At 41.9% G+C, this 26,011-nt stretch overlaps 1 protein-coding gene across 7 annotated transcripts; it reads left to right on the top strand.

Moving 5' to 3' along the window:
* The first annotated feature begins 740 nt into the window (after positions 1-740).
* OTULINL (OTU deubiquitinase with linear linkage specificity like) lies at positions 741-26,011 on the top strand. 7 transcript variants are annotated; one of them, XM_050971268.1, is made up of 9 exons: positions 741-1,347; positions 10,241-12,851; positions 16,671-16,830; positions 16,939-16,970; positions 17,067-17,158; positions 19,234-19,383; positions 20,180-20,308; positions 22,434-22,700; positions 23,806-26,011. In XM_050971268.1, the coding sequence occupies exons 2-9, from the start codon at positions 12,815-12,817 to the stop codon at positions 23,983-23,985; spliced, it is 1,047 nt and encodes a 348-aa protein (XP_050827225.1). In that variant the 5' UTR covers positions 741-1,347; positions 10,241-12,814; the 3' UTR covers positions 23,986-26,011. The 7 variants fall into 7 exon arrangements, with proteins under 7 accessions (XP_050827225.1, XP_009094446.1, XP_018762569.1 ...); XM_050971269.1 differs by lacking the exon at positions 741-1,347 and adding an exon at positions 4,968-4,982 and having other exon boundaries at positions 12,751-12,851; XM_009096198.4 differs by lacking the exon at positions 10,241-12,851 and having other exon boundaries at positions 742-1,347.

Here is a 26,011-nt window from a genome sequence, read left to right as displayed (position 1 = left end):
AGCATGAGAGCATTCAAAGGTAGCAAGTGAACATTTTAGGAAAGAAAATTCTTTGTTTTTCCTGTCCTTCTTCATCCACAGTAAATGAAGAAATTAAGAAGTGTTAGCAGGCCTGAAGTCATGGGGCCCAAGGCTTGGATTGGAGCAGGGAGAGCAGATTGCACCTTCAGATCCTGAGGTGCCAACAAACAAAAATAATAATGTAATATAGGTAACAGTTATATTCCCCAACACCACTTTTTTTTTTTTTTTTTAATAAACACTCCTGATCCTAGGTGATTACAGAAAGATAGCATTTTAGAACTAAATTGACAAAAATACTGCAATAAAAGGGGTAGAAAGGGAAGCTGACATTCTAGTGAAAGGGAAAATGTGAGTCAGTAATTGTACTGTTTTTTTTAAATGCATGTGAAATGTGAAGCAACTGTTAACAGAGTAGGAATCTATGGAAGGCAATGGCAGGTGGCTTCTCCCTCTGAAACAAGAACTTGTGGGTATTTTCAGACTGGGAGACTAGATTTAATGAGCTTGTGAGCTGTGGTATTGCAATATATCTTCCAAGAGCATAATTAAGGAATTAATAGTCTTGGACTGTAAGAAACCATTTTTCTCATTTAACTTAAAACAATGAGTTAGGAGGGAAAAGGAAAGATTGTCTCAAGGTACCCTTTGCTTACTCCAGTTAAAAATCCCATACCTATGAAGTGATTTAACCATATCTGTGTAAACTTTGCTTTTACATAGCATGGTCCATTAACCATAGGAAGGGATGTTTGTGTGGACCACCTGTTTCCTCTTCACGGTCCCACTGTTTCTACAGGAGACACATTGATTGCACGATAAGTAATGTTAAGAGCTTAGCAATGAAATGTGACATTGGAGCTGAAAAGAAGAAGCTGTGACTCTCTGTGGGCTACCACTGAGATAGTGCCATGTATGGGTGCTACATCACAGTCTGAAAAGCACCCTGCAATCTTCATCCCTCCGACAGTTTGGGAGATGCAGGGCGAGATAGCAATGTGACCTTTATAAATAGCTGAGTTATGCTCAATTTTTTCTTGTGGCTTGGATATGGAGAAGCATAGACTGCCTGTGTGACTCTGAAGACTTGAACGGAAATGAAACAGGAAGCCAGATCCACAGCCTGTTGTTCTGTGAAGACAAACTGAGTCTGTAGAGACTCCTTTTCTAACCCCAGAAACAAAGCAACCAGGGGAGAGAAATCCAACTGTGGGTGATACTCTGGAGAGGAGATGCAGAGGCAACATGACAGATGGGCCAGCAAGAACAGAAACCACTTCACTGAACACAAAAACCGAAGCAGAATTAGCTCAGAGAGAAGTGTTGGTAAGTTCCTACTGCTGTGCTATAAATTTTGGCATGTCAACAAACTGGTGATCAGCTAGAGAAAATCCTGTACTGCTGATTGCAGCTGCATGGGTACTACTTTTACCTATGTGTCGACTACCTGACCTTGATAGTAGTAATAAGTTATGATAAACAAGGAAATGGTTCTTGACTGTTAAAAATGGGCTTGAAAAACTGAAGGAGGAAGCTGTCACCAGTTCTGCACCTAGGCTTCCTACTTTTACTGGGTTGGATGCGGTGGCTTTTGTCTCAGCACTCATTTGGAATTGCTTACATTCTCTGTGCCGTTATTAAAATCCTGCTGCTCACCTGCAGATGAGCACAGAAGTTGCTTTGGCTACTGATTTGTGGGTTTAAACAGACCCAGTTAAAATGTCTTCACACTTGTTTAGCAATGGCTGTCAGTATAAGCTTTTGCTGTAAATGCTGTGCATTCTCACCTGGGTACAAACAGAGGCAGGTAGTCACAGTCATGGCTGTAGTTTGGAAATTCTATGACCTGCAGAAGAACCTGGAGGTTCATGTTGTGGGAAAGTTCATAATACTCCCCTAAAGGAAGAAAATGCCATAAATATCCCTAAGCAGCAGAACTTTTCCATCAGCACATAGCCCTGTTTGAGTATCAGAAACATATGCAGACTGCCATGACCAGGAAGTCTGGAGGAAGATAACCCAATTTAGGCTGCTTCCAGTCTGAGCTCCCTGGAGCTGTCCCCTTGTCCCTGCACAGCTGCTGCCTACTCGGAGGCAAAGCAGAGAATGCATTATTTCTGCTGAAACCTACTGAATGCATGGGCTGTGTAAAGCCTTCTCTCTCTCCCACATTGTTCTGTGGGAGAAGGACCATGAAGTTGATAAGAGCACTGGAGCACCTCCTGGAAGACAGACTGAGAAATTTTGGGTTGTTCAGCCTGGAGAAGAGGAGATTGTGTGCAGACCTCACAGCAACCTTCCTGTGTCTGAAGGGAGCTTGCAGGGAAGCTGGAGAGAGACTCTTTGTCAGGAACTACAGTAATAGGACAAGGGGTATTGGGTTCAAACTGAAAGAGGGGAAATTTAGGTTAGACATTAGAAAGAAATTCTTTACTGTGAGGGTGGTGAGACACTGGAACAGGTTGCTGTGGAAGGCTGTGGATGCCCCATCCCTGGCAGGGGGAGTGAGACTAGATGATTTTTTTCAAGGCCCCTTCCAGCCCTTAACGTTCTATGAGTCTCTGAAATATTTTGGAGAAGTTGACATTTTCTGAAGCTTCCCGAAACTTTGTAGCAGCATGTTTCCAATTCTGCAGAGTCTGTGAAAGAAACTGCCTTCCACTTAGCTGCTATTTCCATTTCTGCTGTTGATCCCAGCTCAGATCTAGATCTTGCTTGCCCTTTCCAGGATTATCCTAACCCACATTCATCTAACAGGAACAGCACACACAGACCAGCCCAACAGTGCAGGAGGGTTGTGTGTTACCTGGCTCAGTCTACAGTGGTGTTGTGGTATGTATCCAACACCAAGGAGGGAGGCAGGTAGAGGCTGTCCCATCTCACTCACAAGGAGGAGAGACAACATTTTCCTGCCAAAGCAGAAAAAAGGTCCTAGAAACTTCTTCCTGACTCAGGGAAGAGGTCCAGAAAGATCTTAAGGAGAAAGAAAAGGCACTATGGAAAGTGTTAGTTTAAAAAAGTCTCTCAAGAGGTTTCAGGTAAGTGAAAGGTAAGATCATTTACCTGACCTCTGATTGATTGATTGATTGATTGATTGTCCCAGGGCTTATTCTCATGCATAGAGGACCAAGGCCATGCTCCAGATTGCAAATGCATGGAGGAGAGAGCAGAGAGCTGTGAAGTGGGAAGGACTCACTGATACAGGGCTTGATCTGTAGATATTGTACCATACATTTCATGTCTCTCTGATGAGTCAGCAGCCAGATAAACATTCACTTTCAAGCTTGCCTGCACAGATAAATCACCAATTAAATCCTAAGATCTTTACACAGGGTAAGAGAAGGTAGAAAGATGCAAACCTGCATTTAGCTGCAATGCTAAACCATCTTCTGCCACTAACACTGGCCTGGTCAAGGCAGAAAAAAAAGCTGGAAAGGGAAGCTGAAGGATGTGATAACTGCAGACAAGATGTGGAAATAAAATAAATTAGTTCCAGCCACCTTCAAGCCTTTGCAGGTGGATGCCATGTGAGCTATATCCTGGCAGCATCTCTCTCAGCTGCAGCTCCTGAGACTCAGCTACATTAAGCACAATCTGCGAGTCCAGACAGGAAGCACCAGGTAACCGATGCTGTGGAGAGGCACAGAGGTGGCACTTAGGGAATTTTTTCCAAATAGATTTTTTGATGGAGCAGCACACAGTGCTTCTTGTACAACTGAAGCTTTAGGCCTCTTAAGTCAACTGTTTACTTTTGCTATTTTTAGCTGGGTTTTAAGCCTAGATTTTCTTTTACTTGGATAAATGTGGCTATCTGCAAGTGCAACTAAGTGAATGCTTGGGATACCAATATTTAGCAGGTTTTGTCTATTTTGTTCCTTGCCCAGATTAACTGAGATGGAGGAAGAAACAATCTGATATTCATGCCAGGCGATACAAACCTCTTCAGTTTTTCATGAAAAGTCTTGATCTTCAACCTCTTTAATATCTTGTGGTATTTTAGGGGAAAAAAACCCAACAAACCCAAACAAAATCCAATACCAAAAGACTGTGTAAGTTTGTCTTGGCTCTGTATGGGAGCAAACTGCTTGTAACTCTGTAAAAGATTTAAGTCTTTATTAGGACCATCACAATTCCTTTCTGTTTATCCTGCAAAGTCCTTAACGAGATGGAAGAATACTATTCTTTAATGTGTAACCAATAAAGAAAGTATACCAGTCTATGCAAATTCTCTACATACCTCTAGGAGAAATGACACATAAAAGTCTATTATAAGGGAAGGTACTTGGCAAACAGGAATTTCTTTTTGGGTGAATGCACAAAATATTGTTAAAGAGTGAACTGGTGAGGAAATTTAACGTCAAGTTAAAAACAAAGAATAACCAATAACTTCAAAGTTATTAAGTTGTGTTTACATTAAATGGCTATATTTCAAACAGATGATGACGGTGTTGGTCTCCATTCAGGGAGCTGGAATCCCTAGAAGTGTTTTAGGCAACCCCATCCCTGGAAGAGTTCAGTGCCAGGCTGGATGGGGCTTTCAGCAACCTGGTCTAGTGGAAAGCATCCCTACCCGCGGCAGAGGGTTGGAACTAGATGATCTTTAGGGCCCCTTCCAGGCCAAGCCACGGCATGATTCTATGCTGCTACAAAATGTGAAAGAGCGTGGTGTGACACCCGAGCACAAACCGTATCTCACTGCCAAAGGAGCGGCACGGGTTGCTGTGAAAATGGAGAACTCCGCTGGGACACGGGCCCAGAGACGTTGACAGGAGTTATCCCTCCTTCCCGGTTCCCGGGCACTGCCGGGTGGGATCGGAGCGGGGCGGCCCCGCGGGATCCCCGCCCCGGGCGGTGCCTCTGTAGCCGGCTCGGCTGCCGGGAGGCCCGAGGAGAGCGGCGCGGCGGTGAGGCGAGGCGGGGCCGGTGGGCGGGCTCGGAGGGTCTCCGGAGTCGCGGCGAGGGTTTGGTTTTATTTGCCGTTTCTTTAGTTTTATTTTTCACTTGACTCTTTGGGGGCCGTTTTCCAGGAGTGGCGGTAGCCGGAAAGCTGCTCCTAGGGCCATCCCGGCGGGAGCGCTCGGCTGTGCCCGTGTGGGGCCGGGGCCGCGGGCGTGAGGGGAAACGCCGGGAGCGCCACGGGGCTGGGCTGCCCTGGGAACTGCTGTGTCCTGAGGGCGGAATTAGCGCCGACATGCCTGGGGATCGTAGTTGTAAAACAGCAGCTTGAGCCGCTTTCAGCTCGGGTGCTCGGCTGGGCTTTGGTTCTTTGCTTCGGCGGCGGTAACTTGTTTGTTTGTTTGTTTTTCCCTTACTGTGTGCAGTATGAATTTACGTGTTGTAGACTGGCTTGTATTCCCGTCAGAAAGGTGAAGGTTTAGGAAAAAGGGGCTCATAAATGCAGGTGTGACTCAGGAGGACCCAGGAAGGGGCCGGCTGCCGGTGGTCCTGGGTGTCCGGAATGGCTGAACATGATCCAGGTGTGCCCAGGTGGCCAAGAAAGCCAAGGGCATCCCGGTCTGTATCAGCAACAGTGTGGGCAGCAGGAGCAGGGCAGTGATTGCCCGACTGTGCTCAGCACTGCTGAGGGCACACCTCAAATCCTGTGTCCAGTTCTGGGTCCCTCTCTACAGTAAAGACACGGAGGGGCTGGAGCATGTCCAGAGAATGAAGGGCAGATGTGGTTGTGAAGGGTCTGCAGGACAAGTCCCATGAGGAGCAGCAGAGGGAACTGGAGCCTGGAGAAAAGAAGGGTCAGTGTTGACATTTTTGCTCTCTACAGCTACCTAAAGGAGGCTGTAGCCAGGTTAGGGGGTCAGTCTATTCTAAAGTTACAAGTCATACCAGGAGAGATTTAGATTAGATATCAGGGAAAATTTCTTTGCGGAAATGGCGTTCAGACATCAGAACAGGCTGCCCAGGGAAGTGGTTGAGTCACCATCCCTGGAGATATTTATTAGACATGTGGATGTGGCACTTGGGGACATGGTTAGTGGTGGGCTTGGTAGTGCTGGGTTAACAGTTAGGCTTATTTTTTTTAAATTTCTTTCAACCTAAATGATCCTGTGATCTCTTATGTCACTGAGAAGTGGTTGTTTAGACTGAGGATACCGTGCCCTACCACCTTGCTTTTCTGCTGTACATTCTGCGGTACATTTCTGCTTTGGTGGTTACTCATCCAGTTCTCATTTTGCACTGCCTTTCTTACTAAACCAGCTTGTTTTCTCTTTGGAGGAGGTGTACAAATTGCATGCAGCTTATACTTTCATTTTTGCAGCAGAGAAAGAACCAGATTTCTGTGGTATTTAGTAGGTGAGTTTAAGCTAGCACGGTGCTACCTGCTCCATTGCTAATACATGCAAGTACCGTTATTCCCACTTCCGTCCGCTGGCCCACTCCAGTTTCAGCAAGTGGTGAAACAAAGAGGCAAAATATGTGAAACAGGAAGTAATGACAGGCTGAGAAAGCTTCTTTGTAGTCATTGAAGTGTGCTTCTTTAAGAATTTCATTTCTTTGCTAGTGGACAAATAGTTTGATTTGAAACTGAGGGAGTCTCCTTAGGGTAAGAGGAAAAGATGCCGTTTTCCTGTCTCTGTAAAACACTGCTAGGTGAAGGATGTTAGAATTAATTTTGGAGGGGAGAAACAGCATGAAAATGCTCATCAGCATTTAAATCTAGCATTTAAAGTGCTTTGATGGATAAGTATCTGTATTTGGAATTTTAAAAAAATTAATTTTTGTAGTTCTGGGATTTTTTGCCATTTTTGGATATAAGGGTTTTTTTGACTTTAACTGTTTGGAATATGTTAAAGTGAAAAAAACACCACCACCTGCCTAGGTTGTGTTCATTTCCTATTCAGCAGCAAGACTTTCTGTCCACCTTGTTTCTTAGATACAGTTTCCAGCTGAATCTTCACATCTTCTCTACCAAGGATCAGACAAAAAACATGAAAGGGTTTTTCAAAAATGTATGTAGTTTTTCTTGAGCTTAATGTTTGAAAATGTTTGCTCTTGCATGACTACCCAGGCAAATGAGTTTAAAATTTCAGAAATACTTCTACTGAACCTCCTGACCCCACACAGCTGAACTGTGGGAGTCATCTCTCACTGTCCTAGGAGAGATGATTATGGTTATAATTTAGTTGTTTTAAAAACACAGGGAATAACCAGTGCTCAGGAGTCAAAAGGTAATATAATTACACTGCTTTCATTACACTTGTATAACTAAATTTGGCTGTGATTAGAATGGCATAAGGTTTACCTTGAGGAGCTTCTTAATCTCCTCTTGTTTTAGGCTGTGGAATTATTTTTTTAATTACCTTTGGGCTGCCTAAGTCATACTCTCATGGCATTTGGTGGCAGTCTGACTTCTAAAAGAGTTATAGTACTCTGAAAGTGAGGTACTAATCTGAGTGGCTATCTGACATCTGGCCTTGAGTCACTTCAGGATCTGTTTTCTGCTTTGGTGGAATTTGGGGAGGCCTGGTGAACACAGGGCATCCTTTCCTCACTTCTGAGCTGATGCAGCTGGCCTGGTGCCAGCGTGTAGCAGCAACAGGGAACTCTGCCCGTGTGCTCCACTGCTGGAATTCCCAGCATAGCAGATGCCAGTTCCTCAGTGCATGGTTGCAGTGCTCTGGATCAGACAACAATGCTGTACCTTTCAGAAAGACAGAGGAACAGCTACCTATTAGTGAAGAGGTCAGAGTTTCATGATAGAAAACAGGAGTTCCACTTCTTCAGCCGCAGCAATGTAAAAGCAGTCACTGGCAGTTTTAAGAGGGATGTTAGTTGCTAGGGGTCTTGTACCAATTCTGAGGTGTTAGAGTTTGGTTTGTATATTACAGATTTTGGTTTGATGAAAAGTTTGATTTTTTTTTCATGAACAATATTACTCATGATTGGACTATCTGTTGCCTGATAACATAAAAGCATAACAAAAAATCCCATGAGAGTTATGTTCCAGCGTAAATGAGGACAGAAAGGAAATAAGGGGACTCCTGTCCACTTCTTGAGAGGGCCCCAGTGAAGGCAAACATTGAAAATACTTCAAAACATCTACAGCTTTCTTCATGAAATTTCTGAGAAAGTTTGAAGTCAGCATCTTTTGGTTTCTTTTCAGCCTTTCGCTGTGCTTGTAGCTTCTTCCTATTTATTCACTGCTCTGCACACTATGCATTTTTGGCATCCTCCAGATCCAGACCCGAGTGCTTGGGATTTCTCTGTAGCCTATGGGGACATGCTGGAAGCTCCTGACAGAGAAAGTGTGTGTCTTTAGTTCCTGTCCCCATGTCACCAGTGGGGCCAGATGTCACTATGTACTTGTGCAGAGGGATGTGTCAAGCAAGGCAGCTGGTACTGCCCACACTTTTCTTTCAAGAAACATTTTTCTGAGGAGAATGCTGTAGACTGAGCAGAAGACATGTTATCTTACTTGAGCCATATTCTATGAGGGTGGAGGGTTAAAGGTGTGGCAAGATGTGGCTGTATGTGCTCAGTCTCTGGTCCTTTCGCTAGTTCTACTTCAGCAGGACCCCATTTCAGGTGCCTTGTCCATACATAATATGTTGCTGAGGTTTTGCACATATTTGAAGTGTTCAGCATTTATGTTTCCAGGGCAGGGTAGTCATGTTGGGGAAATGATGCTATGAAAGTGAGAAATGTCTACCTTAGCATCAAAGTAGTGCCTTGATATGATGTGGTGTCTATGAGGCTTTGTCTATCATCAAGTCTGCCCTTGTATCTGTGCAGCAAAGCAGCATCAAGGCAAGGTGCTTGGCACTGCCTGAAGGTCAGCTGCCACCAGGAAACCACAGAAGGGTTTGGGTTGGAATGGACCTTGCAGTTCTGGTTCCAACCCCCTGCCATGCATAGGGACACCTTTCACTATGCTGGGTTGCTCAGAACACTATCCAGCCTGGCCTTAAACACTTCACAGTGTGGGACATCCACAGCTTCTTTGGGCAGCCTGTCCCAGTGTCTCAACAGCCTCACAGTGAAGACTTTCTACCTAATATCTAAGCTAAGCATGCCCTCTTTCAATCTAAAGCCATCACCCCTTGTTATATCACTAAATTCTTTTGTAAAAAATCCAGCTCCATCTTTCTTGTAGGTGCCTTTAGATACTGGAAGGTGCTATGAGGTTTTCTAGGAGCCTTCCAGGCTGAACAACCTCGGCTCTTTTAGTCTGTTCTCATAAGAGAGGTGCTTCATCCCCCTGACCATCTTCACAGCCTCCTCCATGGACCTTGCACCATTAGGTCCACATCCTTCTAATGCTGTGGGTCCCGTAGCTGGATGCAGTACTGCAAGTGGGGTCTCATCACAGTGGAGGGCAGAACCACCTCCCTTGAATGGTCAGCAAGGTTTTAATTGCCAAGTTTGTGCAAAATCAGTCTTTTGCAAACTTAAACACTTGGTTCAGGTCTATCTGTACGAGAAAGAGAAGCCCTACCCATTTTCCCTAGTTTTGCTCTGAGCACAGCACCATGCCAGGGGCTTGTCTGTGAGCAGCTTGGAGATATGTTTATTGTCCTTCAATTGTGGTTGCATTTTGGATCATTTCCTGCACATGAATTTCAGGTGTGACCTTCTTGCCAGAGGCCAAGGCCTTAAAAAGAGGGGGTTTCAAATAAATGAAGAACTTTAAAAATTATACTGCTGGGTTCCATGTCAGAACTATCCAGGACCCTGTATTTAATTTTCTCACTTTACAAGTGAAAGTAAGTCATGCCTCTGCCAAGTGCCAGCCCCTCAAAAAGAGCTCAATATGCAAGGTCACACTTAACTGTATTTTACAGGAGTGCATGATTAGTATTTTATTTAGTCCTTGCCACAGACTGTCTGGTTTTTAGGCAGTTTGAGCAAGTGCAGAGGTATCAAGGAGCTGTGATCTATTGATCCCTGCAACTGATGACTGGAATGCTTAACTTGAAATTTTTCTTGCACCCAGATGTCTGTAAAAATACCAGCTGTGCATTAGCAATGACAATATTGACAGTGATATTGTCATGCATTACAACACTAATACTAATAATAATGTGCTTTTACAAGTAGAAAGCTCTTGTACAGAATATTCTGAGTTCTTGAATCACATTTTTATGAAATGTTTCTGTTGGATATGACTTCGCTATTACCCTATGCAATAACTTAAATTTCAGTTACTATCTTTATGTAGTCAGTTTTACCTTTCATGTATGCTTTTTATTGTGTAATATTTTAGGCCAGAAGTAAATGCACCCTCCCAAAAAGGCAGAGGACTCCTGTGTGCTTCAGCTAATTAAAATATGCCAGTTTGGAAGTGCTGCCCTTGAGATGATGAAGAGAGAGCAGTATTTAAACACTCCAGCTACTTCCATACAAGTCCCATGAGCTCTGCAGAATAAAACTGAAGTTTTGGCTTTTGTCAGACTGGACACTGAGAGGCAGAGGGGAAGAGATGCAAGACGAATTTCTGCCATTTGCATTCAGAGTGACGGCTTTGATGTTTTGCTTCCTTTGGCCTTGCTTTGTGCTTCTAATCGATTTTGAAAAGAGGGCAAGGCACAAGTAAAACACTGCTGGAATAACCTCTGCACATACCTGCTGAGGAAGCATGGGCTTTGTGATCTGGTGCACCACCAGGAAATATGAATAATTTGTGATTATTAATCATAAATTATATGTAATTACTAATCCATGTGAAAAATACAGAGTTGTGCAGTGTTTGCACACAGAATCGGGTACACTCAGGAGAGGGCCATGCTCTGAAGACAGACACAAAGTCTGTGTGGGGTGCAGCAGTCAGACCCAGTACAAAGATGGGAATGATGAGCAACCTGGATGTAGTTTGGTGAGATGGGGCTGGCTTTCTCCTTGGACAGTAAACAAGCTCAGAAGAATTGGGTTTTTTTTTTGTCATGGGTTACTTGATCCTGCTGTTTTCCTGGATATCAGTTGGGATAACTTTTTATCAACAGATAGCTTAAAATTCCTTGGACTGTCCTGTGTTGTGTGCTTACAAGGCATACAGGCAGAGCCAGGGGCGCTTCCTGCTCTGGGAAACCCCAGGAGTGGGGCAGCTGCCACTGGACCTCTGCCTGGAGAGAGGCCTGTGGTATTCCCAACCACCTAATGACTGTGCATCCTTGGAGGGTGGGGTGGTTGGTTCAAGTCTTGTGCTTTCTAGCAAATAAGATTTAAAAATTGGGGGGAGGAAAATTACTGTTATTGCTAAGTAAGACTTCTTTTTTCCCCCTAACCAGGTTTCAGTTATGTAGACATATCAACATAAAAAACCCCAAGGTATTTATACTTAGGATGCTCAGGAGGAAAGTATTTCCTTTATTCTATTTCCTTTATGGTTTGGATTCAGCATGGCAAAAAAAAAAAAAAAAAAAAGAAAAGAAAAGAAAAGCATTTTGAGAATTGTGAAACAACCATGAGTGGCATTAGGGGTGACTCAACATGCAACTCTGCAGCAAGCAGAATGAGAATTCTTAGAGTGGGCTTCTTTCAAATAATAGAATTAGTGCATTTACGTAAGTTCTGTTTGAAGTGTGCAGGCATTAAATAGCAATTCTGAATGGGAACAGATTTTTTTCCACATTAAGAAAAAAACAGTAGCAGATATTTCATTAGGCTCCTTCTTTAAAAGGAGGTTATTTTATTTTTTCATTTTTTTAAAATATGAATAAGAGTTTTAGAGAGATTCATGTTTTTTTTTTCATGGCATGAAATGCTTTTCATGTGTTTCTCATCCAGTATTCTGGACTGTAAATTCTCAGAAGGCTTCTGTCATGATTTTTCCTACTTAAATGGAAGCAGGGCTAAGCATTATTCATCTTGGATGAAGCACCCTGTGCCTTAAAAAGGAAGCTGAATTGTACAGGAAATGAAGAACTGAGCTTTCCTTTTGTTCTCATAGGCATTTGTAGAGAATGGCACGTGCAGGCTAAGGCAGGCTTTAATATCTTGATTATATAGCTGAAATTGGTTTTGTAAAGGTAATTCTAGTTGGGTATATTTTAGATAATCACCCAGTAGGTAAGAACACATTATGGTTGTTGCTGCACAGTAGGAATAAGTTGTGTCACAACTGGACAGATACATTAACACCAGGAGTTCCTGTTGATGATCAGGGAGTCTGAAGAAGGCTGCCAGCTCTATATTCTCAATATTTTTCTGAAAAAAAAAAGACTGAGGGAACTAAGAGGGCACTTGGGAAAGCCCTGTACAGAAGATTTGTGTAAATAAAACCTTTCTTGCAATTGATGGGTCTCAGTGTTACCAAAGCTATTCTGTTTTCTAGATAATTGTGTGATTCTACTTGTGGTTTGGGACTGGCATTCTCATTTGTGTTTTGGGTTTTTTTGATTAGAAGGTATCTGATCAGCAGACATGATTGAACTCATGATAAGTCATTGATGATTACCATCTTTGTCTGTAAATTATTTTCTTTTCCTTATTATACCAAGGAGAGATCCTCATCTTTCCTGTTTGTTAGAACATGTGAATGTTGCTTAACAAATTGACGTTACTTTATTCTGTAAAGGAAGGGATTTGTAATGAAATAGTTATTGAATTAAGCAGTGCTTCTCACATATCTTGGTACGTCTTTGATCTGCTTTCAGTATTTTTTTTTGTGTGGTGCTGATAATAAACTGGGAAATCAAAGAATTTGTAATCTCTTGGAACCACTTAAAAAGGCATATTTCTCTCTTCTAAACTCTAATGTGATGTAATCTTTTGTAGGTATTGAATTTGTATAATTAATAATTTTTCTGTGCCTCCCTCTTGGTTCATTCACTTGAGGTCTATGTACACATGTCCATCATGCTTGAGCCTGCTTGAGGGTAAGTGTGTTTGTTATCCCTTAAAAGAGGGACTTAGCCTTTTCTGTAACATACCTTGGTGCTGATGGTGTATAATCTGAAAAACAGCAATGTGCAACAACGTGAATAGAACAGCATGCACACCTTGAACATAGGCAGGCTTGGACCTCTGTGCCAAGCTTTGCATGTCTCAGTTGAGGGGTCTCCCTTCCTAGCTCTGCATCCAACAGCGGAGGGAGAAGGAGTGGTTCAGGTGGGGCAGCATAAGGGCTGGAACAGAGGTGACCCACATTCTGCCTCCCTCTTTGAATGAGGATATACCTGCTTTTTGGAAACTAGGAACATAATTTTGTGTGATGGGAGTATGAAACTTGGCCACTTTATGGTGACAAGTGCTATGTCCTGCTTTCAGTCCTAAAAAGACCGTGAAGAGGAAAGTCCCAAAAAGAAATCATTCTGCCATGTTTTAATTTGGAAAGATGCTCTGTTATCTTTCTGATGGCCTTTTCTCCTTGGTATGGAGAAAAACAGTAAAGGGTGATTGCACCATCAGACATGCTGGGATGTTCAGTAATGCATACAGTGCTGTCTGCTAGTTCCCAAGCTGATCTCTGACATTTTGCATTTCATCAATTATGCATATTTAAGGTGGCAGCCTCCAAAAGAGTTGTGCGGGAGTCAAATGTGAAGCAAATCCTTTAGAGATTCTCCTTGAGTTACTTGAGAATGAAACAGATGCTGCAGATGTCTCATATTTTTTTCTGGCCTTTTTTGTTGGTTTTTTTCCTTCTGTGTGTCTCTCCTGCTGACTTTGCAGGGGGTAAAAGCTTAAGGCTTGGCACTAGCAAGAAGCTGATGTGGCATGAAAAGAAAACATGGTGTACTACTTGCTCTATAATATAAACACTGCTATCAGCTCCTGATCAACTCCAGCACTCTTCAGCCTCTATTCTTCCAAATTTCTGCATGTCAGAAGGGGCAGGCCTCCCTGTCATGCTGATGCTTGGTCACAGTCAGTCTTCAAGAAGATGGAAACCCAGCAGCTGGTTACAGCACCAACTGCTCCTGTCACTGCCTCCTGAGGAACAGGAGGAATTGTGCCCATATCCCAGGGAATGGATTTGGTTTAGAAAAATCTGTGGGTTTATTTTACTACCCCCACTAATGTATTATTAATTTAATTGCTCATTGGTTTCTGAAGATTTCTGAAAGGTGCAGGGAGGGGGGTGGCAATATCTATTTTAAGTTACTGCCTTCTTTAATTTATGCTCATGATGTATTTTTACCAGCAGCACTTTGTGATCCAGCTGCTACTTCTAAATGTCATTTACTTGAATAAAAAATGTAATTAATTTCTAAGTATGACATAAGCACTGAAAGTATTGACTGAATCACAGAGTGCTGTTTGAACAGCAGTTTTCCCATGACAGGAGGGAAAGTTCATGAAGTCCAAGGTATGCTGCAATGCAAGTGTAGCAAAAATACTCCAGATCACTTGTTTGCAGGTTTTTCCATTGCCCTTTAGGCTTTCTTCTAGGGAAATACCCATGTTGAATAAAAATGGGCAAGCATTATTTGGTTATCTCGTGTTCTCTGACACTGATTTGTGTTTCTGACGGAAACCAGTAACCTGTGATTCCAGCACTCCTTGAAGAGCAGTTGCTCAAGCACCTGTTAACCATAGGTATTGAAAGAGAGATTGTTGTACTCCAGTAGCCTGAAGGTTTTTTTCAGGATTATTGCCATCAAAAACTTTTGAAAAAGATTGCTTGATTCAGTTTAAAAACTGATGCAGAGCTGTCATCTTTCTGCCTGTAAAAAGGGGTAAGGGAAGAAATTTTGCATTCACATGTATTTCTTGGTTCTGCATAATGCAAAGTATGTAATTTTAACAGATGGACCAGCTCTTGATTTCTTTATAGAGCCAGTTTGTTCAAAATCAAATGTGGGAGTGAACTGTACAGTCCTTTTACGTAATGAAATTAAAGTCTGCTGCAACTTTCCTTTGAAATGGTATATTTAAACTGGTGTTAATTTCAATCATCATTGGTTTGCATACAACAGTGTAAATCCACTGGGTATATACAGCTGGGTAAATCCAGCATACCCACTGATCCATGGGCTGAACATCTGTGAGCCATCAGGTTCCATTCTAGTGGACAGAAGATTCAGTTATTCACAGTCCACAGAGTTTTTTTCCAATGCTGATGCCTTTGTCTTAAAGGAGACAGAGAAAAAATTGCAGTTGCTTGATTCTGCTGGGATTGTCATTTCTCTAGGTAGAAGTTTGTGTGCTTATTGAGAATGTGCCTTCCAGTGTACCTCAGGAGGAAGTGGGAGTGTGTTTATATGTGCGTGTGAGCTGTAAGTGGGAGTGTCTGGTTTTTCTGTGAAGTTTTCCATTTCCAAACCTTACAGCTGATGTTTTGTTGTCTGTTACTTGGCATCAGTAATAAACTGGAGTTTTCTGGAGATTCACAACTAGCACCCCAACCCCACCTCTGATTACTTAAAATTTATGGACACCTTTTCATTTACAGCTCTTCACCTGCCTTTAGTTCACAGGAGAGTCAAGGTCTGGGTCTCACCACCAGATGACTTACATACAAAATCTTGTAATAAAACTTTTTCAAACAACAGAATATTGGGAAAGGCCAAGTATCAGCAGTGCTCTGTGTATATACGCAACAGTGCTCATAAAAAATGAGTGCATCACTGTTTATCTTGTTGCTAAGGTTGGAATTGATACGTAACTCTGTGACTGGATTGTTGTCCACAGTGCATGGGCTTAACTTACTTGGAAAACTTAAGGCCCTCTTAAATTTCCTGTTAAAGCCAGGAGGGGCAGACGTTCAGCTGACATAAAACTATGTGGAATGAGTAAATCCGTCTGTAGACTCCCTGGAGAAGGATCTTTTCAACCTTCTCTGTGGATGCCTCTATAGAAAGTTTAGTTCTTTTAAGGTTTTCTACTAAATCAATAAATAAGTTAATAACAGAGCAGCTGGTCATCATGAGCTCTGGGAATTTCCTATATTCAAATTTCTTCCAGAGGACAAATTTCTCACTTAGGAAGCAGATACTGCCCTTGTCAGCTGTTCAGTCTCCAGGCCCTCTCTCACTTGGAGGTCTTCCTATCAACAATAGACAACCATAATCTTCCCTAACCTTGTCTGTAATGCCAGAGGAGCGACAGAATCTTGTCCTTGTTTATGTCTATGAAGTGAGTGTGTACCCTCTCTGTGATGATCTCCTGAGCTTTCTACCAAATCCATGATGAGAATCTTTCTCTGGAGTTTAAAATTGACCCTAAACTTACCCAAATTGAGGCAGGAACATTCCTTTAATTCCCCAGGCAGTCATATGATGCTTAGTCAGCTAATATTGCCTTATATGGCCCATTTGTTGACTTCAAGTAAGTCCTACAACCCCTGGTCTTTAAAGCCATGACTTAGAGACAAAATAATGACAGTACAGGTCTCTAGATGAGTACATCCTGGAGTAAAAAAATTAACAATTTTGGTGTTTTTTTGTTATTGAGCAGTGCATTTGGTACCAGTCTTCCTGTGACTCCATTGTAACTATCTATGTAGCCTTCACTGCATGCAGGATAGTGTGGAAATGAGAACTATGTGCACCCAGGCCCCTAGAAACTTGAAAAATTAAGTATATAAATAATGTGTATTAATAAAATATATTAATCTTTTACATGTCATGGTTTGTGCTTCATTTGAAGTGATACCATGTTTGGATGATCTTTCTTTTTGCAAGAAAACAAAGAGAAACAAGTACTTCAAAAGAGTGATAAGATTTTTCTCTCTCTTTTGATCCCTATTTTAGGAAGGCATGAGGTGTGGTCCTGGAAAACTGCCAGCAAGGAATCCCTGTGTCTCATGTGGCAAAAAGTGAAAGTGCATCTAATGTTAAGCATGTCCTTCCTCACTGCTCTTTTTTGGTATTGTAGAAGGCTATACAGCTTTTTAGCACAGCTGCTGAAACGGTAGGCTTTTATTATGCAGACTTTAATCTTCCACGCTACTGCTTATTTCAGTAAATACTGACCTTCAACACCTCCTCGTTGACACCTGTTCTATCATTTGTGTTTCAGGTGGAGCAACTACCTTCAGAGGCAACTCATAAGTAAGCTTTTTGTTGTTGGTCATTCATTAATGACCCTCACAACTTCCCTTTAGATGCACAACAGCTGAACTAATCTGTGAATCAATCTCAATTTAGGGAATCTCAGTGTGCTGCCAGAAGTTGATCTGCTTGGTTACAGTGGAAGGGAATGGAAAGGAGAAACAAAGCAGGCCAAACAGATGAGGGAGGTAAGAGTTAAATTTTAATCTTTACATGAGGACAGGGAGAACCAGCACCTGGCAAAGGAGTAGCACTCTCAGTGCAAACAGCTGCAGCAGCTATTAAAGCCTGCTGCACTGGCTAGTCAAATGAAAAGCAAAAGGGATAGCAGTGCAGGTCAAAATGTAGATAATTCTTGTATATATTTTAAATTCCCTCTTCTAGCACTGCAACCTTAACAGGAAAAATCATCCCCAGTGCTAAAGCCCAAATAAGGTGGTCTTAGGCGCTGTCATTTGGCCAGCCTTTGATTTAAGGTAAAAACTCTTACTCCAGGGAGGAAGAAAGCACCACATCCATTTCTCTTCCAAGCTCTGACAGTCCATGCTTGGCAGCCTTCCCCTCTCCAGCATCTTCCCATGCAGCTGGTGGCTGGCAGGGCAGGAGCTGGCATCTAACCTGTGCCAGCTTGGGTGCTGCCCAGCAGGCAGGGAGCTGGGGTGCAGGATGGTGGCCATCCCATGCCTTTGCTCCAGCTCAGCACCCCAGCCCAGGTGCTTCTGTGCCAGTGTCTTCCCCTGCCCAGGGAGCTGCTGGCAAGGCAGGCAGTTCAACTGCACTGGTGCATTTGACATGTATTGGCTTTAGGTCATGGTATCGGAATCTCAGAGCAAATGCATACCAAGGAGGTAGGAGAAGGACTTAAAGGGTGAAAAGAAGCTGGTAAGGATAAACACTAGCATAAAGGGGTTATAGAGAAAAGAAGGTAGTTTTCAAAAAGCTGGAGTTGCGTTCAAGTGATGAACAGAGAAAAGATCCAGTTTTGCCATGTTAAATGCAGGAACACGGCAGTGCCAAGAGTTCACAGAACAGCACACAAGGCCAAAAATAATTTGGAGGAGCAAGTAACAAAATATAGCAAAACTTCTAATGAATTTTGCAAGCCCATCCTGGGCAAAAAGCCTTTCATAAAATCTATGAGCCTTCTGGAAGACCAGACCTGAAAAGGAGAGTCCTGTATATGGAGCAGTCAGTGGATGTCTAATTGCATTATGTAGAAGTTGCCATGGTAAGGAGCACATTTTAGGATGAGGTCTTGTGAGATCCAGCATATCATGCTTGCTGTCCCCAGAAGGAACAATCCCATTTTTGTCTTGTCTCTCCCTCTTTCTCTTCTTGTCCTAGCTAAGCAGTCCCTCTCCCTCTTTTGTGCTGGCTCCTGTCCTCTTTTGGATGTGGTACACCTAGATGGTGAGCTGATAAAGCAGGTCATCTAGAAAGAGGCTTTTCTGAGGCCCTCAAGCTTGCTGAAGCAGCAGGAAACTCCCTCAGCAGAAAGAGTTTAATAGGCTTACTATCTCAGCTGATACAGTAAGGGTAAGGGGACAGAGTGCAACTGAGAAGTGGTGGTGGGAGGGTGAGGGAGTAACCAACATAAACTGAGGAATTGAGACCATCCTGCTGCCCCCTTCAGGAAGCAAACTGGAAGTGATGGAGCCTGTGGGACTTGAAGAGTCCTCTCCCTAATTCTCTGCCAGTTTATTGCTCAGAATTGTCTCAACAAGGGCTCAGATGGCAGCCAGTGGTAATGCAGAGTGTGTAGCTGGACCAAGGGCTGTCCACTTCAGCACAGAGCTGCCAGATCTGCTCTGCCTCAGGTCAGTGTTGCACGATGGATTCAGGTCAATGTAAAGAGATGTTTTTTGCCAAAAGGAGTTTTCTCCATATACTGGAGAAAACCGCCCTTTTGCTGCTGCATCTCACATGACAGTGCAAATTTTTAAAATGGCTGAGGTTAAATCTGTGCTGATCTGCTCTAATTTGGTTGGCCATGTGAATGTTTACAGTAGCAACAGTGCAGAGACTTGAACGAGTTGCTGGGTTTGGAAGGAATGCAGAATCACTCTTAATGGGCAGCGCCAGTCTAAGGTGTTTACAAAAACATGGTGTTTAACATTTCTGTGTATATAAATCTTAAAAATATACTCTCTTGTTTCCCTAGCTCCCTCTTATAAGTAGTTTGGAATTGGATTTCAAGCAACATGGGTTTTTTTCCAAGGTTTAATATTTTTTATTGCTAATTTTTTTCTTGGTCTCTTTCTAGGCATATGAAGAATTGTTTAGGAGCTGTCATATCAAATACCTGAGACAAGTCAGGAGGGACAACTACAGTGTAATAAGAGCAGTGCTTTTTCAGATATTCAGCCAAGGCATTCCTTTTCCTTCGTGGATGAAGGAAAGAGATATATTGAAGGTAAAATTAATTTCCTAAATGCACACATTTTAGCTATCCATGCACAGCAGAAGGAAGCTTTGTTCAATGTGAAAAGTGGTATGCTGGCTGTCAAAGTGGAGAATCATTATCAGAATTCAAAGGGAAGTTTTTCAAACCCATTAAACTGTGTTTAATTGAAAAAACTCCCTAATCTAAATATACCAATGTGAACATGAGTCTAAATGATGTAAAAAAACCCCAAAAACCAAACAAGTAAAAGTGGATGGATGAATGTCACTGCTACCCTGCTAGATGTCACTCCGTTAACACAACAGGGTATTTGCATCCTCCCCATCCATATCCATGCAAAGTTCAGTGGCTCACTTCGGAGCTGCTGTGCTGCTGGAGCAGCAGGTATCCTGCCCTGAACTCCAGGAGCTTTATCAGGAGATAGTGACAGCGAGGTGCAGCTTTTGCCTGTAGAGATGTGTGTGCAGACTGGAAGGTGTATGTAATCCTAAATACCTCACTGAATTTGGAAGTATCCAGCTTTTCCAGAGTCTGGGTTATATATTTTGCTGAAAGCATATTTTCTTTTTCTTTTTTTTTTTTTTTTTTTTGGCTGGCCCTTTTTTAAAAGTTTCTTAAGGACTTGGCAGTTAAGTGGATCCTCCTTCATAGCATGTGTATTGTGAGGTCCATTTATTTTGTTGTTTGAACTGTACAAACAACCAATAGAACCGCATCGTGAATTGTATGTAGACAAGTTTATATAACCTTATGCTCTGCTTCTTGTTATGGTTATGATTAGCTTGCCTTTTGCTTTTTTCCCCAGCTACCTGAAAAGCTTTTGTATTCTCAAGGTTGTAACTGGATTCAGCAATACAGTTTTGGGCCAGAAAGATACACGGGTCCCAATGCCTTTGGGAAATTGCGCAAATGTATGGAGGCCTTAAAGACAAATGTGAGTATCTAGGAGATGGTTGGGAGGAATAAAAGCCTTGAGAAATGGGTTCACACAGAGTCAAGGAACTTCTCCTGGTTACATATTTGTGGGGCAGCCAGCCTCCCTCCCAGGTTCACACTGCTGAGTTGCTGGGAAGGCCATCACCACTCCTGCAAGGGAATCCAGGCCTTGGTGATCCACTAGGCCAAGTACTCAGGAGTTCCCTGCAAGTGAGGGAGGCCACCATCCCCACAGCTAGTCTTTGCCATCAAGTGGTTCCTGAAGTATCTCATAATTTTGATTAAAAGTTAACATGGTTTATGAGATGCTTCTAGATTCTCTCTCCAGCTGGAAAGGAGTAAACAAACAGTGCATTTTCTCCTAAAACAATTGTATTTTCTTTGCTTCTATCCCCATTAAATGTGTTAATTATCCATTTTTGCTATAATTTCTCTGTGTAAGCTTGCACTTGATTGCAAAGACCTGTCAGCCTCACTGCCCCCTCTGCTCAGCATTGCCAGATTGCCATCATCCCCAGCCCAGACTATAATTCTTATTTAATATAAGAATTATATTCTAATATTCTTATTTAATATAATCAATATTTAAAATGTGGGGACATTTAGCAGCCCCAAAGCCTTCTGAAAGAGAGATAAAGAATTGGCCTGTCTAGACCTTGCACATTTCTGGAGCTCCTCTGGGCTTATTGTGCATCTGCAGATAGTAGTTGTTAATTCAAAAAAAAAAAAAAAAAAAAAAAAAACTCCAAACAGACTAATTTAACCTCTAGAAACAAAGCATTAGAAAGAAAAAGAGGGGATTAAAATAGATTATTTGGTCCCTTGCCTGCACCCTTGCTGTGTCAAAGTGATAGCTGCTTCTACTTGAAGTGGACCTGGTAGTTGTTATGTGCAGTTATCATTTTGTTCTGGTTGCTCTTTGCATTTCCCAGTGTTGGGTTATTTGGCTTTCATTTTTAGCTTGTTGTAGTTCTTTTAGCTGATGTTAGTGCATGAAGCATTTAATCTGCATTTTTAAGAAAAAAGTTTCAAGTTAAAAGAATGAATAAATCCTTACAATTAACAAATTGTTTCAAAGCAACTCTGTGATGCCATATGCTATTACTGGGCATGAGCTATAGCTCCAAGATGGTGTTTGGCCAGTGAGATGGATTTTTGCCTATTTTTACTAACAGGGTTCTTTGCTGCTTTCCCACCTCTATCTCATAGAATCATTTCGTTTGGAAAAGACCTTCAGATCATTAAGTCCAGCCATTAACCCAGCACTAAAGCGTGTCCACAAGTGCTACATTTATACTTTTAAATATCTCCAGGGACAGTGACTCAACCACTTCCCTGGACTGCCTGTTCCAATGCCTGACAACACTTTTGATGAAGAATTTTTTCCTAGTATCCAATCAAAATCTCCCTTGGCAAAACTTCAGGCCTTTTCCTCTTATTCTGTGACATGTTAGCTGGGAGGAAAGACCAACCCCCCACCAGGCTACACCTTCATTTTTAGATAGTTGTAGATTGTGATAAGATTTTTCCCCTTCAGCCTTGTTTTTTCCAGGCTAAACACCCCCAGCTCCCTCTGTTGCTCCTCATCAGACTTGTGCTCCACCACCTCCACTGCCCTTCTCTGGACACACTCCAGCACCTCAATGTCCTTCTCATAGAGAGGGACAAAAAGTGAACACAGGATTTGAGGTGTGGCCTCACCAGTGCTGAGTGCAGGGTCCTGCTGGCCACACTATTGCTAGTACAGGCCATTGGCCAGGATGCCATTGGCCTTCTTGGCCACCTGGGCACAAGCTGGCTCATGTTCAGCTGCTGTTGACCAGCACCCCCACTTTTCCACTCTTTTCCTCTGAGCCACTTTCCAGCCACTCTGCCCCCAGCCTGTAGCACAGCCTGGGGTTGTTGTCACCCAGGCAGAGCCCAGCACTTGGCCTTGTTGTACCTCAAACCATTGGCCTTGATCAGACTGGGGGCTGCTGCCTGCAAATGCTGTTGTGCCTGGGCTCTCTTGATAAAAAGCTGCTTTACACTTAGACCAGGCTTCTGTTCCTGTTTTGCAATCTTTTGTGTTAAATAGAATTCCTATTAATTTCGATAATATTCTTGTTCTGTGTCCTTTCCAGTGGGCTGAAATAAGTGCTACAAGAGATCATGAAGAAAGAGGAAGCATGTGTAATACACTATTTTCTGATGAAAGCAAGGAATACAAACTATATGAGGCCATAAAATTCATCATGCTTTATGAAGTTGTTGAAGCCCATGAGCAGATAAGGAACAAACCCGTACACAACCTTTTTAGCCTTCTCTTTGCTCGTGACTCTTCATCTGACCCTCTGAGTTTCATGATGAATCATCTGAACTCCATAGGGGACTCTATTTGCTTAGACCAGGTGAGGATATAGATGAAAAAATCACAAAACTTACTCCATCTTCTTGGTAATTAAGTGATTATATTATACATCATGCATGATAGCTGGCCCTTTTTTTTCTTTGAGATGTGGGGAAGTGGACTAAGGATAGCCATTTATCTTCCAGGGAAAAAAAACTGCAGTAAGAGTGGACCAAAAATAAATGCTACAGGTTATCAATAAGACATAGTTTAGAAAAATAATAACTTTGATATGTAAAATAGTTTTAGATGATGCTGTTTTGACCAGTTGTTTTGCTTTTCCTATCTGTTCCGTTATGCCAAATCCTGTAGCATCATCCTTTTCTTCCCACCCTTTGGTTCCCATGAGATCTAATGTCTATTAAGAGTAGGTAATAAAAACTCCACTAATCACCTTTATATGTTAAGGTTTTTGTTTCCTGTTTTATAACTAGTGAGAAGTTCAGTGCTGATATATAAACTCCGCACTGCCACTCTGCAAATGGTTTCACTTTGAGATGGCTGAAATTATTTTTTACAATCAATTTCAGTTATCAAGTCAGTTGTTACGTGATGCAGTCAGATTTAGAAGCAGTTTGATTATAACTGTACAAAGTTCTGCTCTGTCTGGCTATGCCCAAGGATATGAGCTTTTCCCAAACCTTTTTTTTTCCTGATTAAGCAATCCACTGCAGGAAGTATCTGTGAAGATGCCAGTTCTCCAGTTTCATGTATGTGAAGTACCAAGAAACTTTTTGCTTTCGCTGTAATGTTTTCCATGTGTAGCAAGTGATCACAAGGTGGCAGGCTTCCCATTTTTTTCAGGGTGTATCAGTCTTGATAAGAGCTATTCCTTTCTTGCTCCCCAGTCAGCAGTGTGAGCTGGCTTGGGAGCAGGTTATGTATGGTGTCAGGCAGAGGATGAATGTTTCTACATGCAGAAGAGAAGTGGAAGGGCTGTTGGGAATGCCCTCAAACTTTTAATGTTTTTACTCCACTAGGAAAAGGGCCCCTTTTATTCCTTGTCTGCTGTTTTGAAGCTAAATGACTTGCCTTAACTTGGACTGTCTTCAGTTTAGTTTTCGAAGCCTAGAAATAAATGTCTTACAGATTTCTTTCATTTTCAGGTTGAACTGTTTCTTCTGGGATACTTACTTGAAGTAAAGATACGAGTTTACAGACTGCATAGGTTTAATACAGAGGAATTTCAAGTAAATTATCCGGATGAATACCGAAGGGAATGGAATGAGATTTCTCTCCTGACTGAGGATGACCACTACTATCACATCCCCCTTTTCAGAACGTGAAGGACCAGTGACTTTTTTGTTTTTCCTTTGTACAGTGTAGTGAATGACCAGTTCCAGTGAATTAGGTTTCTGATCAGCAGCAGTAAAATCTTAAAAATGCTCATTAATGATTACAAAATGGTTTATGGGTTTGTTGTGTAAACATTTTGCTTTCTCATTGCAGCTCAGTTCACCATCAGTCAGCCATAAAAACCATAAAATATATTGCTATATGGTCTGGGGAAAAAAACCCTGATGTCTTAGGGTTGTCAGACAAAAAAAAAAAAAAATTGGACTGCGTGACAACAAAAGCAAAGGTTATGCTGGGTTTTCCATTGCTAGCCTGAGGGTTTATTCTGACATCCATGGATGCGTTAAACTCAAGTGCCTAAAGCAATGACTGCCTTTCCCTACTCCTGTCTTTCTCTAGCAAGGGAGGATGACTCACAGAGAAAGGAAATCCCTGGCTCCCACAGTTTATATTCCATGCTATTTAACTTGCATTGACTTGAGATGGGAGAATATAAACTGGGGCCTCTGCATGGCTGCTTGAAATCCACTTGGCTTCCCTTGTTGCCAGAGCACCTCTCTCCAGGGATGGGCAGAGCAAGCAGCATCAGGTTGCACTTAACTTCAGACATGGGAAATGGAGCTGTCTGTACCCTGTGGTGCTCCCTGAAGGGGAAGAACTGTTACAGAGGGGGAAGAATCAATACAGAGAAATACTGTGCCAGATGAGTGGAAGATCTCCTGTGTAAGTGAGTAAAGTACATCGCTTTCTCCAAGGTAAAAAGGGCAACATTAATAGGTAACACCCAGTAGAGTCACAGCCAGTGGCTGCATTGGTCAACTTGTAAATCCTCTAAGGGCTGATTTCAACATTGCATGCCAAGATTTCCTTTGCAATTCATCTGAGAAGGCTGTGCATGGAATACAGGCTAAAACACTGCATTTTCAGAAAATATTAGTTTTTTATGCATTATATGATTTCAGCAGTGTTGCATATATGTTTTATCCTCTGATAATGTGTTAATCTCCTTGCCTAAGATTGCTATCTTTAATTTAGACTGTCTGGGTTTGAAGAAGTCTGACCAGGACAAGTAAATGAGATTTACCTTCCTACATGGAACATTTTGCTCAGTTCTGTTTTCTAAAAGAATAAATGTGTTTTGATTATTTCAAAATAAGGGTCCTTAACTTGAAGAAGTATTAGATCTCTCAAAATATATGTGAAAAGCTTACAGTGTCACAGGCTAATGGTTGTATTGAAGAGGGTGGGATTTATTAAGAAACAAAGCCTCTCCTTTCCTTATTCTGGAGATTGAGAGGGACAGGCAGGTTTGTTTTATTAAACCTGCAGGATAAAATGCAAGCCAGTAGCAGAAATAGGAACAGGGCCTGCAGGAGCCAAAGTAGTTGCATGAAGTATCTTCATGGTAATGCTTGGAGTCAGTGGCATGTGCTCAGTTCCTTTGTGTAAAGAAAAGCTATTTTATCCCTTATGCTCCTTTTATTTGTGTGTATATGTATATATATATATTTATAAATACAAACACTTGAGTTCTCTATTGTAGCTGTTTTGTTTTCTGAAAGTTTTGGTTCAGTTTTGTTGAATAATTTGTAGATTTTAATTAAGAAGGCTTGATAGCTGTTATAATTTCATCTCATCAAAACCTGCATAGCAAGTACTTTTATTTATTAATAAAAGAAAGTTTTTTCGCTGAATAATTTTCTTATTTTAGATTTGGTTCTGCTCTGCATGGGGAAAAGTTATAATACCTAAGTGTAAGGTATTATTATCTATTTTGCATCAACAGTAACATTGACAGTTATCAATAAACTTGTCTGTATTTTATTCTTGTTTTGGAACAAACAGACATACCATAAATAAGTATGTTTTTTTGTAGTGGGCTTTTTAATGATTTGCATATTATTTGTGTTTAGGAATTCAAAAGCGTTCCAGCTGAAAGTGATAAATTGTGAAAATGTACATTTTTGTGATCTTGAGTATATTAATAGCAAGGAATTAATAAAAATCTAAAACAGA

This window comes from Serinus canaria, chromosome 2, assembly GCF_022539315.1.
Source record: "Serinus canaria isolate serCan28SL12 chromosome 2, serCan2020, whole genome shotgun sequence".
Classification (NCBI taxonomy): Eukaryota; Metazoa; Chordata; class Aves; order Passeriformes; family Fringillidae; genus Serinus; species Serinus canaria.
Note: the sequence above shows the minus strand (reverse complement) of the source record. Positions and strands in the feature narration are given on the sequence as shown.